Source organism: Mauremys reevesii, linkage group 11 (genome assembly GCF_016161935.1).
Source record: "Mauremys reevesii isolate NIE-2019 linkage group 11, ASM1616193v1, whole genome shotgun sequence".
Lineage (NCBI taxonomy): Eukaryota > Metazoa > Chordata > Testudines > Geoemydidae > Mauremys > Mauremys reevesii.
This window is the reverse complement of record NC_052633.1, coordinates 34,356,422-34,369,790: the sequence shown is the minus strand read 5'-3', so window position 1 is coordinate 34,369,790 and position 13,369 is coordinate 34,356,422. Positions and strand designations below refer to the sequence as shown.

Sequence of the window (13,369 nt, the reverse complement as noted above, 5' to 3'; positions counted from 1 at the left end):
GCAGGATGGAGCAACCTTTTGAAGCAGCTCTTTAGATTGATTTGGCTATTCTGAGAGTGCGCAGTCGCTTAGGTAAAGACACTGCGTAAGAACGGAAGGAAACAAAAGAAACGTGACATAAAGGCTTCTAACCTTTTACTGTGACAACAGTGCTGCAGCTTGCAGTACCAGCAGAATTGTGGGCTTCACAAATGTAATCTCCACTGTCTTCAATGTTAGCATCAGTAACGGTGAGAACTGCCACAGAGTCCATGAATGAGAGCCTGTATTTTTCACTAGCATGGATCTCAGTGTCGTTCCTGTACCACACAACTTTGATTTCGGGGGAGCCACTTATTTTACATTCAAGTTGAACTGAATCTCCCTGTTTCACGAATCTTGAAGCTTCTAGTTTCTTAACAAACTTTGGCGCTTCTATAAACGAAATAAATAAATATAAATAAACAACAACATTCAGTTTTTCTCATTTGTCAAAATGATTGTGCAGAATAAGCGCCCTCGAGAGGATAAGAATTTTGTAACTTGCTAGAATATCACAGGGACAAAAGTAAATTAGGCTTGCCTTCGAATGAGGAAAAGAAGGGAGAAGAAGATGAAAACAATAGCTAAAGCTAAATTATGTTCCCAGCTACACAGGTGGAAATGCAGAAACATTCCACTGAGCCCAAAGGAGTTGCTCCAAAGCATGAACGACATCTGTGGTGAAAATTCAGGTCCCAATGAAGTCAATGGGAATTTTGTCATTGGCTTCATCGGTGCCAAAATGTATGTATATATAAGTGTGCAGGCTCTCCCTCTGTATACACATCTACACAATTTTAAACCTAAAAAAAATTCAGGCAGGTTTTGGGGTGAAGACCAAGGATGGTTCATACTCCACTGTAGTTCACCCATCCATAAAAGGTAAGTGAAATATGCATTAAAGTTGAAGGCTTAATTGACGACCGTTTACTGCCCTAAAACATACCATAAAAATACACTACCTTTTTCCAATTTCTAAGTTTTATCAGTTTGCTATTTTATCTACAAAAATCTTCCAAACGTCTCTACATAAAAGTGTCACCATATTCTAGCTTAAAACTTAAATCAATACTCAAAGAAGTCCATCAAACTTGGAAAAAGACATGGAAGATAATTGGTAAAACTACATATAACATGTATAATGTCAAGAGGAATTAAGGGAGAAATTAACGCATTTGCATATACAGTACACAAAATTTACGCTCTCAAACATTGCAGCATGAAGAACAAGATGAAGACTTAAAATCTATGATAGCCACAGTTTATCGTTTGTAGTTTGAAAAGGTCTTCTCCTTTACCTCCAGCATTTGAAGACACAGAGGGCATAAAAATAATAATACCCCCCCTACTTTTCTCCCAAGAAAACCACACTAATAAGGCCTACTTAATACCAGTACCTTTGACATTAAGTTGGGCCGAGCAAAAGTTTCTTCCAACTTCGTTGCTAGCTTGGCAGGTATACTGGCCAGAGTCTCCTTTGCCTGCTCTCAGAATTCTCAGGTGAGCTGTGTTTGCTATAAAGGTAATATTATAGTTTCCTCCAGTTCGGATTTCTCTGCCATCTTTTGCCCAGGTGACATGTATTGGTTGGGCTCCAGTAACATGACATTCAAAATCAGCACTTTCTCCAGTAGGAACTTCCATGGATGCAGGTGTTATATCAAAGAAGGGAGGTTGCTTGGGTTCTAGAAATTAAAAGTAACAGTAGAATACTGATTGCTTTGTATTCTCAGTGAAAGAGTCATCAAACGTCGTGGAGAGCAGTTCACGTACAAAGAACAAAACATTAGACCTTGCTTTCAATATAAAAAGATTCAAGAGCAAACGAACCTGAGACTGTGAGCCTAGCGCTAGAGGTAGCAGTTCCAACAGCATTGGTAGCTGTGCAAGAGTATTGTGCAGTGTGACTCATCTCAGTTTGAGACAGCTGGAAAATCGCTACATTATCTACGAATGAGGTTTGCACATTATGGTCATCTCTTAAAGGTACACCGTTTTTATACCAAGTCACGCTAATAGGCTCTGAGCCATTTAGACGACAGGTAAATTTAACTGGTAAGCCAACTGTTTGTTCAATGTCCTTTAATTTCCTTGCAAATGAAGGCGGGAGTTTGCGCGCTGAAAAAAAAAACAACCAAGTATGTAATAAATGTTTTGTGTGGAATTTTTCTATATTGAAAGTTTTGCAAGAAAGAGCTAACAAGAGTAGTTTTGAACAAGCAAACATAATAATCATCACCTTGAACTGTTAAGAGAGCCTTTGTAGTTGCAGTTCCTACACTGTTTTCTGCTTTGCAGATATATTCTCCGCTGTCATTGTTATCCGCTTTGTTAAAAACTAGAGTAGCAACATTGTCTCTAAAGAACATTTTATACTCAGGACTAGATCTTAGTTTTGTATCTCCTTTGTACCAAGACACTGTAATTTCTGGTGTTCCAGCAACTTGGCAATGTAAAGTTGTATAATCTCCTACTGATACTTCCAGAGGTCTCAAGTGTGTAACAAAATAAGGAGGTTCTAAAAAAAAAACAAATAGTCAGAATGAGTAAGGAATATTTATGCCTTAGGAGCGACGCTCTGATAAGAATGATGAAGAAAAATTAAACAACATGGTAACCCACCTAATGTAGACACTAGTGCTTCACAAACATCCCCTCCCGCCTCGTTCTCAACATGGCAAGTGTATTCTCCTTCGTCATCTTTTGTACTATTGAGAATTTCCAGAATGCAAGATTTTTCCGTTGTGATGATGCTGCATTTTTCAGACTGAGTTATAGTTTTGCCATTCTTCTTCCATACAACCGAGATTGGGAGGCTACCAGTGTATGTGCTTTCCAGAACTATGGGTTTTCCTGGCTCAACACAGTGATCACTCAATTTCTTCACAAACACCGCTGGTTCTAATGAGCAATAAGAAGTCGAAAATATTGAGTGCAACTGTACGGAGATGTATATATTTTAGAGAAAAAAAGAGAAATTTCAATCTGTACAAACCTTTTACAGAAAGATGTGCAGTACAGGATGCTTTTCCAGCATCGTTAGTCACTAGGCAAGTATAATCTCCGCTCTGAAGCGGACCAACATCAAACAACTCCAGTTCTGCAACCGAATCCTCCAAATAGACGTTACATTTATCCCCTGGCACCAGTTCATTGACCCCTCTAAACCAGTTCACCTTGAATGGAGGGGTTCCTCTGATAACGCTTGTGAAAGTTACACTTGTGCCTGGTAAAACATCCGAGGGTTCGGGCTTCTTCACAAAAGAGGGTGGTTCTAAACATTTTTTTTTTAAAAAAGTCAATATCAAATAAACCTGATATTTACATGTACAATTTGAAGATGAAGAGCAAAACATTTTATGTTCGAATGAACAGTTTCCCCCAAATATGCCCAGAAAATAATTTCTTCCAAGAAAGACAGACTGTTATATAGAAGAGGATTTACGGCAAAGAGCTAATTGGCCGTCAGATACTGACCTTGTACGTTTAATACAGCTCTGCATTCGTCAGACCCGGCTACATTAGTAGCTTTACAGGTGTAACTTCCCGTATCTGATGAGGTCAGTGAATTCAGTTGCAAAACACACAGGTTATCTGAAAACGTGGTTTGATGTTTTTCTCCACTAACTATCTTTTTTCCATCTTGAAACCAAGCGATTGAAATAGGTAGCGACCCAGATACTTTACACTCCAGAAACACCGAAGAACCCAGCACACCATTTGTTTCTTTTAATTTTCTTGTGAAAGAAGGCGGAATGATTCGATCTGTGTAAGAAAACGTAACAAATCCACAGCGGTTTAAAAGGCAGGAACATTTCCCAAAGAAAAGCTTGGCGAAACGCGGAAGAAAAACTACCGAACCAACCTAAAACATCAACTGAGGCTGTGCAGCTGCTCTTCCCAACGTCGTTCTGCACGGCAAAGGTGTACAATCCGCTGTCTCCCTTTTCCGACTCGAGAATTTTAAGGGTAGATACTTTGTTGTGGAAGGTAATTTTGAATTTGTGGCTGCTTGTCAGTTCTTTCCCATCCTTAAACCAGCCAACTGAAAGTTCGGGTGTGCCCGCCACTTTGCACTCTAAAGTGCAAACATCTCCCACCGTCACTCTCATTGGTTCTGCCTTCTCTACAATGATTGCCGGCTCTGGAAGGAGATGTGAGCAACAGTCACTGTAAACAACTCCTCTTACTCGCTAGCTGTCTATACTTTGTACCACCGCATTAGTACAAATAACTGTTTTGACTGTATTTAATACAAATTGCATTGCAACCTGTCGAGTTAGGGGAGTTTATGAAACTTCCTTTCGCCCATCGTTTGTCTGTTTATCTTACACTGTAAGTAGTTTGGGGGCAAGGACTATTTCTTACTATGTATTTGTGCAGCGCCCAGCACAATGAGGATCTTAGTTGGGGACTTGAGGCACTGTCCTAATATAAATAAAATAAATAAATACAGAGGAAAAGACTAGTATGGACTCCACATCTGACCATGTGTGTAAGACAAAGAGGTGACATTTTCTCCACTCGGTTTCATCTGGCTCTTTCTCCCGGACCTCGACTGAGCAGAGGATAAAAGTTATGAATGGTGCCAAATTATGAAGTGGTTTCCTGACCAATAATAGTTGGGGACAAAGAGGCGGTCAGTTTCATTTCAGTTTTAAAATCACACTCAAAAAGGTGTGTTGACCCCATATGTCACCAGCCTCCTGAACTTTATAAAGATGGGTAGGGAATGCAAAGCTTGGTGCTTACTTTACCTGGTCATTCCCTCTGAAGCATTTGGCATTGGCCATTGTCTGGAGACAGGATACTGGGCTAGATGGACCTTTGGTCTGACCCAATATGGCCGTTCTTGTGGTCTTTTGGATGCAGGTATTCCCCCAACCCCTGTGCCCCACCATCACCTTTGTTACCAACCTAGAACTGTTAAGGTAGCCATACACTCCCGAGTTCCAGCATCATTGCTGATCTGACAGATATACTTTCCCGCGCTGCCTGGTTCTGCATTTGCCAGCTGTAGAGTTGCAACGTTGTCCGCAAATGCAATCCTAGTGTTTTCACTTTCTCTAAGGACGTCTTCCTTGTCTTTAAGCCACTGGACAGAAATTGGCTGAGAGCCTTCCACTGTTGCTTGTAATTCTACTGGTTCACCAACCACAACTGAGATACTGTTTATTTTCGACACGAATTTTGGTGGTTCTGAACAAGAAACATATGATTATAGTGAAGATCTCCAGCATTCGCGTAAGAAACTATCAATAAGCGTCTTCTACGCGGGTCCTGACACAGATTCTGTGCAAATAAACTCACCTTTCAGTTGTACAGCGCAAATGCAAGAGTCACTCCCGACCTCGTTCTGTGCTTTGCATTGGTATTCGCCAATGTCTGAGGCATCGACATTAAGAATGTGAATACTCGCGTGGTAATTTTTGGATGTAACCTTATACTTTTTACTGCTGCGGATTTGTCGCTTATCTTTATACCACATGACTTCGAATGGAGGCGTTCCAGAAATTTCACATTCAAGACTCACATCAGTACCTTTGAGCATGTCTACCGGGGAAGGCTTCCTGCTGAAAACAGGAGGTTCTACAAAAAGAAAAGCAGTTGGCATTGTTATAACGTTATTTGGCTATATGTAACGAACGTTAAAAAGATTCTTACAAAGTTACCACAGTAGCAGCAAGATTATGTTTTATGGGGAAAATCCGTGGAATGGATTTGTATTCTCCGGATTTTCTGGGCATATACTGTAATGAGCTCTGTCTATTTTGGAGGCTGACAAGCAGACAGATACGTGCTTTTGTAGCAACTCTTTTAGCGAATGAATACAAAGAAAACAACAGTGTTACAGAATAGGAGCTACTCCCATATGGCTGAACGCAATAACAACCAATACCGTTGTGTACAATTAAATTAATTAGGTTCCTGTTTCTGATTCTGAAAATTTCAGCGCCATGAGGCAGCCAATTTTAGGATTCTGAGAGTCATGGTGCAACTGAAGGAGTAATTTCGGAATAGCCTCCACATCCGTGAAGGATGGAGTAAGGGTAATATCTTTAAAAAGTCTTGCCCATGCCCCGATGAAATATAGCAGAACGTGGCGAAAACTGGACAGGAAGAAAAAGGCTGCCCCAGAAAAAGAAATAAGCAACATTCACTTGTGAATGTCTGAGTGGAGAATCACCGAAAAATAAGTACGAACTAATATGAGGAAGAATGATTTCTAACCTTTCACTATAACCTTAGTACTGCAGCTCGCCCTGCCAGCAGGATTGTGAGCTTCACATATGTAATCCCCACTGTCTTCAGTACTGAGATGGTTCATTTCAATCACTGCCACAGAATCACTGAAAGACATCCTGAATTTTTCACTGGCAATGATCTCATTGTCATTTCTGTACCATACCACTCGGATTTCTGGAGATCCACTTATTTTACATTCAAATCGTGCGGAGTCACCGTGTTTTACTACTTTTGACGCTTCTAGCTTCTTAACAAACTTTGGAGGTTCTATGAAACCAAAAAAAGAAAGTGGAATAAATAGGGGAGAAAAAAGAGTGATTTCAGAATTAAAATTAAAAAGAGAGAGAGAAGAAGAAGAACAAATGAAAGAAATCCGATACTAAACATGAGTTAAGAGTTTCTAAATTCAAGAATGCACAAAAAGAATTAGCTTGGAACGATTTATAAGAACGATACTGGGCTCGACAAAAGACAGACAAGACGAGAACAACACAAAACAAGTAAACGTGCACACCTGTTACCAGCAAAGTTGCAGTACAAGAATCGCTACCAACGTCATTGGAAACTTGGCAAGTATAGTGTCCACTCTTTGAAATATCCACCGAATAGAGAGTTAAGAAACCTGTTGACCCTTCTATCCCAATAAAACAATTAGCTCCAGATACAAGTTCCAAATCTTCTTTAAACCACTTTATTGCAAACGGAGGTGTTCCTTTCAACACAGTTTTAAACTCCACCATAGAATTCGGGACGGCTTGCTGGTTTTCAGGTTTTACTAGGAAGCTTGCTGGCTCTACAGTTTTCAAGGGAAAGAAATGTTTGTTTAAATCCTCGGCAGAAGGAATGTTTGAAAACCAAACAAAGTGAACAATCAAGAACACTAAGAATTCTAAGTACTCCTTAAAGAAAATGAAGCATCACATAAAGAGCAAAAATTATACGGTAACTTTTCGCAATATTATTTAAAGATGTAAGATGGCAATTATTTTTTAAAAGGTGTATTTCAATATCTATTATAGTTAAGAGAAGACGTAAAGAGTTCCAAACCTTTCACTGTTAAGACGGCGCTGCAAGAGTCACTCCCAGCAATATTAGTCACGCTACACGTGTAATTTGCAGTATCTGCCAACTCTAGTTTAGAAACCTCCATTGATACGGTATTCTCATGGCATAGGCTCCTGTATTTTGCACTATCATGTATTTCTTTTCCATCCTTATACCATTTAGCAGTAATGGGGAGTGAGCCAGAAACCTTACACTCCATATGAATAGACGATCCCAGAACTTGATCTATTTTCGTTAACTTTTTGGTAAATGATGGAGGGATTGTTTGATCTGCCCAAGAAAATGGCAAAAACAACAGTTAACGCCCTGCACCTCAAATTACCTTCCGGTATTTGCGAAGCTATTATATTTTTTCCACAAAGAAAGCAAAATGCAATGGAGCAAAATACAAACCTAAAACTGTCAAAACAGCTTCACAGGTGCTGCTTCCAAAATCATTTTCAACCTTAAAAGCGTATGTACCACTGTCCTCCTTCATTACCGATTCAATCCTGAAACTGGCCACGTTACTGTCATAGCTCATGGTATAATATCTACTGGGCAGAAGCTGTTTGCCATCTTTATACCATTTCAGTTTGAGCTCTGGTGTTCCAGCCACAGTACATTCCAAGGTCACTGGGTCTTTTTCAGTCACTTTAACTGATTTAGTCTTTTCTATGATCTGAGCGGGTTCTGCAGTAAGAATTAAAGTGCAGATTCGTTATAGTTCTATCTACTGGTGAGCACGTATCTTTTAAATTACTTCTACAAAATAGGCCTGAAAGTACATAGCTCACAAACCTTGTACTAAGAGCAAGGCAAAGCATTTTTCAACTCCTGACTCATTCTTTGCCTGGCAGGTGTACCTCCCCCTGTGACCAATATCAATATGTTTTATTTTCAGTGTGGCCACATTGTCCTCGAACGTAATATGGAAGTTCTCATCTTCCTCGATAATTTTTTCATCTTTTATCCATGACACTGATAAAGGATAAGCACCCGCTACCGTGCATTGAAAAACTGCGGAACCCTTCAAGACGGTAGCGACGTTTTCTATCTTCTTTATGAAGGAAGGTGGTTCTGTGTTTTACAAAAAGAAGCCACGATAAAAGATATTGTTTAATCCTTGTTAAGATACTAAAAAGTAGGTAAGAAACTGAATGTTGGAGTTTTCCCCCTATCGTGGTAACTGAACTGACCTTTCAAATTGACTCTTGTGCTGCAAGAACAACTACCCCCATCATTGGATATAATGCACTGGTATTCCCCAGCATCTGAAAAATCGCAGTTGGTTACCACAAGGGTGAATACCGATTCCTTGTCGCTCATGGCGTATTTTTTGCTGCTGCGAATCTCCTTGTTATTCTTCAGCCATGTCACTTCAAATGGAGGAGTACCGGAGACTTCACATTCCAGCATGGCATCAAAACCCTTCACTACCTCAGCAGGTTTCAACTCCCTTATGAATGTGGGAGGTTCTATAAAAAAATCAGGAGGAAAACACATAGCAGCTTAGGAAAACACGAAAAGAAAAAAAAACACGCATGACTGAAAAAAAAAAGAGGTGGGTGGGTAGGAAGGCTAATAACTAACCTTTCACTTTCAGTTCAATGCTGCAGCTCTCACTACCTGCGTCGTTGTGAGCTTCACAAACATAAATCCCACTATCCTCTATTTTCGCACTGGCTACTTTGAAAGTGGCAAAACCGTCTACGAATGCAATGCCATACTTAGCAGGGTCAGTTACTTCATTCCCATCCATAAACCAAGTAACGTGGATTGCGGGCGTGCCTGCTACTTGGCATTCGAAACTGGTGGATTGTCCTTTTCTCAAAACTATTACGGGACTAGGCTTCTGAATAAACCTAGGTGGTTCTAAATATGAACAAAAAGGCAAGACTTTATTTACTCAATTTACATTCGAGAAATATTTCTTTTCTAATAAAAAAGAAACAGAACCCATGAGATTAAAAGGGCATAAAAATGCACACCTTTCACAAACAGGGCTGCTTTGCAAGTTGCTGTCCCAACATCATTGCTTATTTGACAGGTATAGTTCCCTGAATCAGAAGTCTTTGCTGAAAAGAGCTCTAACACACTTGACGTGTCATCCTTCCAGACAGAGCGAGTGGCTCCTGAGAGAAGTTCTTTGCTATCTTTAAACCACTTTATCTGCATAGGAGTGGTACCATTCACAAGAGCTTTGAACAGAACTCTAGCATTGGGTATAACATCTTGTGACTGTGGTTTTTCAACAAAATACGGGGGTTCTACAACAAATAAAAGAGGGAGGATAGAGAAGAGTAGGAGAAGAATCATTTTATGATCAAAAAGTCAAAAATAATAAATTGAAGGTCTTATGCTTGAGAAAGAATAAGAAGCTCAAACCTTTGACTGTTAAATATCCACTGCACTGGTTACTTCCTGCTTTATTTGTTGCCTCACAAGTATAAGATCCACTGTCTGAACCTTCCAGCTGGTTGATTTCCAGGAATGCAGTGTTATCATGGAAAGAATATTTGTATTTTTCACTAGCCGTTATCTCTTCGTCATCCTTGTACCACTGGATACTTATAGGATGTGAACCAGACACTATGCACTCTAAGTGAATGAAAGAACCCTTAATGCTGTCCATTTTCTTTAGCTTTTTTGTGAACTTGGGCGGTATGATAAGATCTATCCAACAAAGTAAAAGCAAAGTGTTAGCTCATTTGGCCATAGTGCTAGTTCTGTATCAAAAAAGTAAAGCACAATAAAATATTTTACACCCCCCCCCTCCCCGCGGAAGAGAGACGTGATACAAACCTAGCACATTAATGCTACCGGTACAGCTGCTGCTTCCAACATCATTTTGAACCTCAAAAGTGTATTCTCCACTATCTTTCTTTTCCGTATGAACTATCTTTAAGGCGGACACTTGATCTGTAACACTGATTTTATATTTCGGGCCCAAGGTCAACTCTTTTCCATCTTTGAACCATTTGGCTGCAATGTCTTTAGTGCCTGAAAATCTACACTGCAAGGTTGCTGGGTCTCCCTCAGTGACGTCAATTGACACGGCCTTGTCAGTTATTGTTGCGGGTTCTATGACAAATAAAGGGATATATACGTATATGTTAATAGTATTTTTTAATATTCACCTTACACATTAATGCAGGGCCGCCCAGCGGATTCCGGGCCCGGGGTCTTCGGCGGCGGAGGGCCCTTCCGTTCCTGACCCGCCACCGAAGTGCCCCGAAGACCCGCGGCGGGGGCCCCCCGCTGCCGAATTACCACCGAAGCGGGACCCGCCGCCGAGCGCAGCCCGGTCTTCGGCGGTAATTCGGCGGCGGTCCCGGAACGGAAGGGCCCCCCGCCGCCGAATTACAGCCGAAGACCGAGCTGAACTTCGGCCGCGGGTCCCGCTCGGTCTTCGGCGGTAATTCGCCAGCGGGGGTCCTTCCGCCCAGGAGCGGAAGGACCCCCGCCGGGGAAGACCGGGAGCGGCAGAAGCTCCTGCGCCCGGCCGCACAAGAGTTTGCCGGGCACCCCGGAGAGAGTGAGGGACCCCGCTCCAGGGGCCCCGAAAAACTCTGGTGGGGGCCCCCGTGGGGCTCGGGGCCTGGGGCAAATTGCCCCTCTTGCCCCCCCCTCTGGGCGGCCCTGCATTAATGTGCGATAGTTTTAATTCTTTGAAAACATTCAGTGCTGAACCAACCTTTCACTGTTAGTAAAGCCGAGCATCTTTGAATTCCCGCATCATTTTTAGCCTGGCAGAAATATTTCCCGTCGTGCTTCACTTCAATAGACCTAACAAGGAGAGTGGCCATGTTGTTCACAAACGTCATTTTGATATTGTTATCTTCAATGACGTCATCGTTGTCTTTCAACCACGACACTGTGATGGGCAAAGAGCCCTTCAAGGCGGCCTGAAACACAGCGGAGCCTCCTCTCAGAGAGCTAATGTTTTCAATCTTCTTCACAAATTGCGGGGGTTCTATCGGGAGAAAAAACAGACTCTTGGTAAATTTCAGCTGGAATGGCAGAACGGTGTAAGGTAGAAGAACATACTTCAGCTCTATTTCCCCGACTGATACCAACCTTTCAGGGTCACCCCAGCGCTGCAGACGCAGCTTCCTACCGCGTTAGTTACTCTGCACTGGTATTCTCCAACATCGGAGGCATCAAACCTGAAAACGTGGAGGCTAATCAATGAATCCTCAATGCTTATTCTGTGCCTCCTACTGCTTCTGACAGGCTTGTTGTCCTTCAACCAAAATACTTCAAATGGAGGCGTACCCAACACTTCGCACTCCAAAGCAACATCAGAATCCTTCAATACTTCCATGGGTTCAAACTCCTTGCTAAAATAAGGTGACTCTATAGCGCAAGAGAGAGATTGTGGTTTGTATTAATTAAGCATTGGAAATTTTAATGATGCAACGAATTTGGAGCGGGAATTGGGGCCGGGGAAATTTGACACAAACCTTGGACTGTGACAACACTACTGCAAATATCTTTGCCGGCATCATTTTTGGCCTCACAGATATATTCCCCACTGTCTTCAATCACCACACCTATAAGTTTGAGAGTCGCCTTGGAGCCCACGAAGGACATCTTGTATTTGGCACTTTCCTGAATTTCCCGGTCACCTTTGAACCAGGTGATTTTTATCTGAGGGGTGCCAGTTACTTGACAATCTAATTGCGCGTAATCGCCTGTCTTTAACAGCTGTGATGGCTCTGGCTTCTCGACGAAGGTAGCAGGTTCTATGGATTTAAGATAGGCATTAAATACAGAAAGAGGTGAAGAGTGTAAAAGGCGACAATGGGGACTTCTCAGTTCACCGGCCCCTTGACGGCTGTGCCGGTGTGACTGAGAGCAGCCCAACAAGTCAATAAGAAAGGGAATGCAAACCTTTCACAAACAAGTTTGCACTGCACGCAACTGAACCAGCCACGTTGCTGACTTTGCAGGTGTAGTCCCCAGAGTCAGACGGCTTTACAGCGTAGAGTTCCAAGTAACTCGCTAAAGCTTCAGTCATAATATAGCAGGCTCCGCCGGTTTCCAGCTCACGGGCACCCTTAAACCACTGTATTGTGAGTGGCGGTGTTCCTTTTAAGGAACTCTTCAAACGCACCGTCGATCCGGGTGCTACTTCTTGGGTCTCTGGTTCTACAACGAAGCTGGGTGGCTCTAAACGGGCGTTTAAAAGAAATAATTGCAAAGAGTAAGAAGTGTAACCTGTGTGGTGGGGAAGAATGAATCATTAAATGACACATCAAGAAGAAAATATAAAACGATCTGCCAAACCTTTTACAACCAAAGTGCTACTGCTGTCTTTACTGCCCGCAGAGTTTGTGGCCCTGCAAGTGTAAATGCCAGAATCGTTCGTGTCTAGATGTTTTATTTCCAAAGACGCAGAACCTTCCGCAAACACTACTGCGTATTTGGCACTGGTAGTTAGCTCGTCGTCATGCTTAAACCACGAAACACTCATTGGAAGGGAGCCAGAGATTTTGCAGTCCATGCGGCAGGAGGCGCTGACTACGCTGTCAACATTCCTCAATGGTTTAACAAAGAACGGAGCAATGGCTCGGTCTGTTCAGTACACAACAAAGAAAAAACAATACGTGCAATGAGCATTTCAAGGTGTAACCTGATTTCTGCCCTATCTGGGCTTTAAATCTGAACGGTGTTGTCCTTTGCAAAGAGCAAGATACCAACCTAACACAGTGAACGTGGTGGTGCACGAGCTGCGTCCAACATCGTTCGCAATCTCGAACGTGTACTCGCCACTGTCCTGCATTTCGGCGGTATAAAACTTTAGCTGGGCAACGTTATTTTTAAAACTGATTCTATACTTTTTGCTGGAAGCCAGCGGTTTGCCATCTTTGAACCATTTCGTTTTTAACTCTGGAGTGCCTGCAACAGTATATTCCAAAATTGCTGGGTCTCCTGCAGTCACCTCAATCAACTCAGGTTTCTCAGTAATTTGGGCAGGTTCTATAACAGAATTAAACAGTCGTTATTAGGGTCAAAATGGAATCGCTTTCCATTATATGTAGAATGCTGCGAA

At 42.0% G+C, this 13,369-nt stretch overlaps 1 protein-coding gene across 1 annotated transcript in view; it reads right to left on the bottom strand.

The window, feature by feature from the left end:
• TTN (titin) overlaps positions 1 to 13,369 on the bottom strand; it is a 308,399-nt gene that overhangs the window by 221,449 nt on the left and 73,581 nt on the right. Inside the window, exons 50-75 of the mRNA XM_039494704.1 lie at positions 13,018 to 13,296; positions 12,604 to 12,891; positions 12,208 to 12,486; positions 11,778 to 12,059; positions 11,392 to 11,670; positions 11,009 to 11,287; positions 10,117 to 10,395; positions 9,700 to 9,987; positions 9,303 to 9,581; positions 8,905 to 9,186; positions 8,511 to 8,789; positions 8,113 to 8,391; positions 7,726 to 8,004; positions 7,315 to 7,602; positions 6,782 to 7,060; positions 6,253 to 6,534; positions 5,332 to 5,610; positions 4,939 to 5,220; positions 3,887 to 4,165; positions 3,499 to 3,786; positions 3,017 to 3,295; positions 2,644 to 2,922; positions 2,261 to 2,539; positions 1,852 to 2,139; positions 1,419 to 1,706; positions 133 to 414 (exon numbers count right to left, since the gene is read on the bottom strand). Of these exons, the coding sequence (XP_039350638.1) occupies positions 133 to 414; positions 1,419 to 1,706; positions 1,852 to 2,139; positions 2,261 to 2,539; positions 2,644 to 2,922; positions 3,017 to 3,295; positions 3,499 to 3,786; positions 3,887 to 4,165; positions 4,939 to 5,220; positions 5,332 to 5,610; positions 6,253 to 6,534; positions 6,782 to 7,060; positions 7,315 to 7,602; positions 7,726 to 8,004; positions 8,113 to 8,391; positions 8,511 to 8,789; positions 8,905 to 9,186; positions 9,303 to 9,581; positions 9,700 to 9,987; positions 10,117 to 10,395; positions 11,009 to 11,287; positions 11,392 to 11,670; positions 11,778 to 12,059; positions 12,208 to 12,486; positions 12,604 to 12,891; positions 13,018 to 13,296 (7,323 nt within the window). The remainder of the gene's footprint in view (positions 1 to 132; positions 415 to 1,418; positions 1,707 to 1,851; positions 2,140 to 2,260; positions 2,540 to 2,643; positions 2,923 to 3,016; positions 3,296 to 3,498; positions 3,787 to 3,886; positions 4,166 to 4,938; positions 5,221 to 5,331; positions 5,611 to 6,252; positions 6,535 to 6,781; positions 7,061 to 7,314; positions 7,603 to 7,725; positions 8,005 to 8,112; positions 8,392 to 8,510; positions 8,790 to 8,904; positions 9,187 to 9,302; positions 9,582 to 9,699; positions 9,988 to 10,116; positions 10,396 to 11,008; positions 11,288 to 11,391; positions 11,671 to 11,777; positions 12,060 to 12,207; positions 12,487 to 12,603; positions 12,892 to 13,017; positions 13,297 to 13,369) is intronic.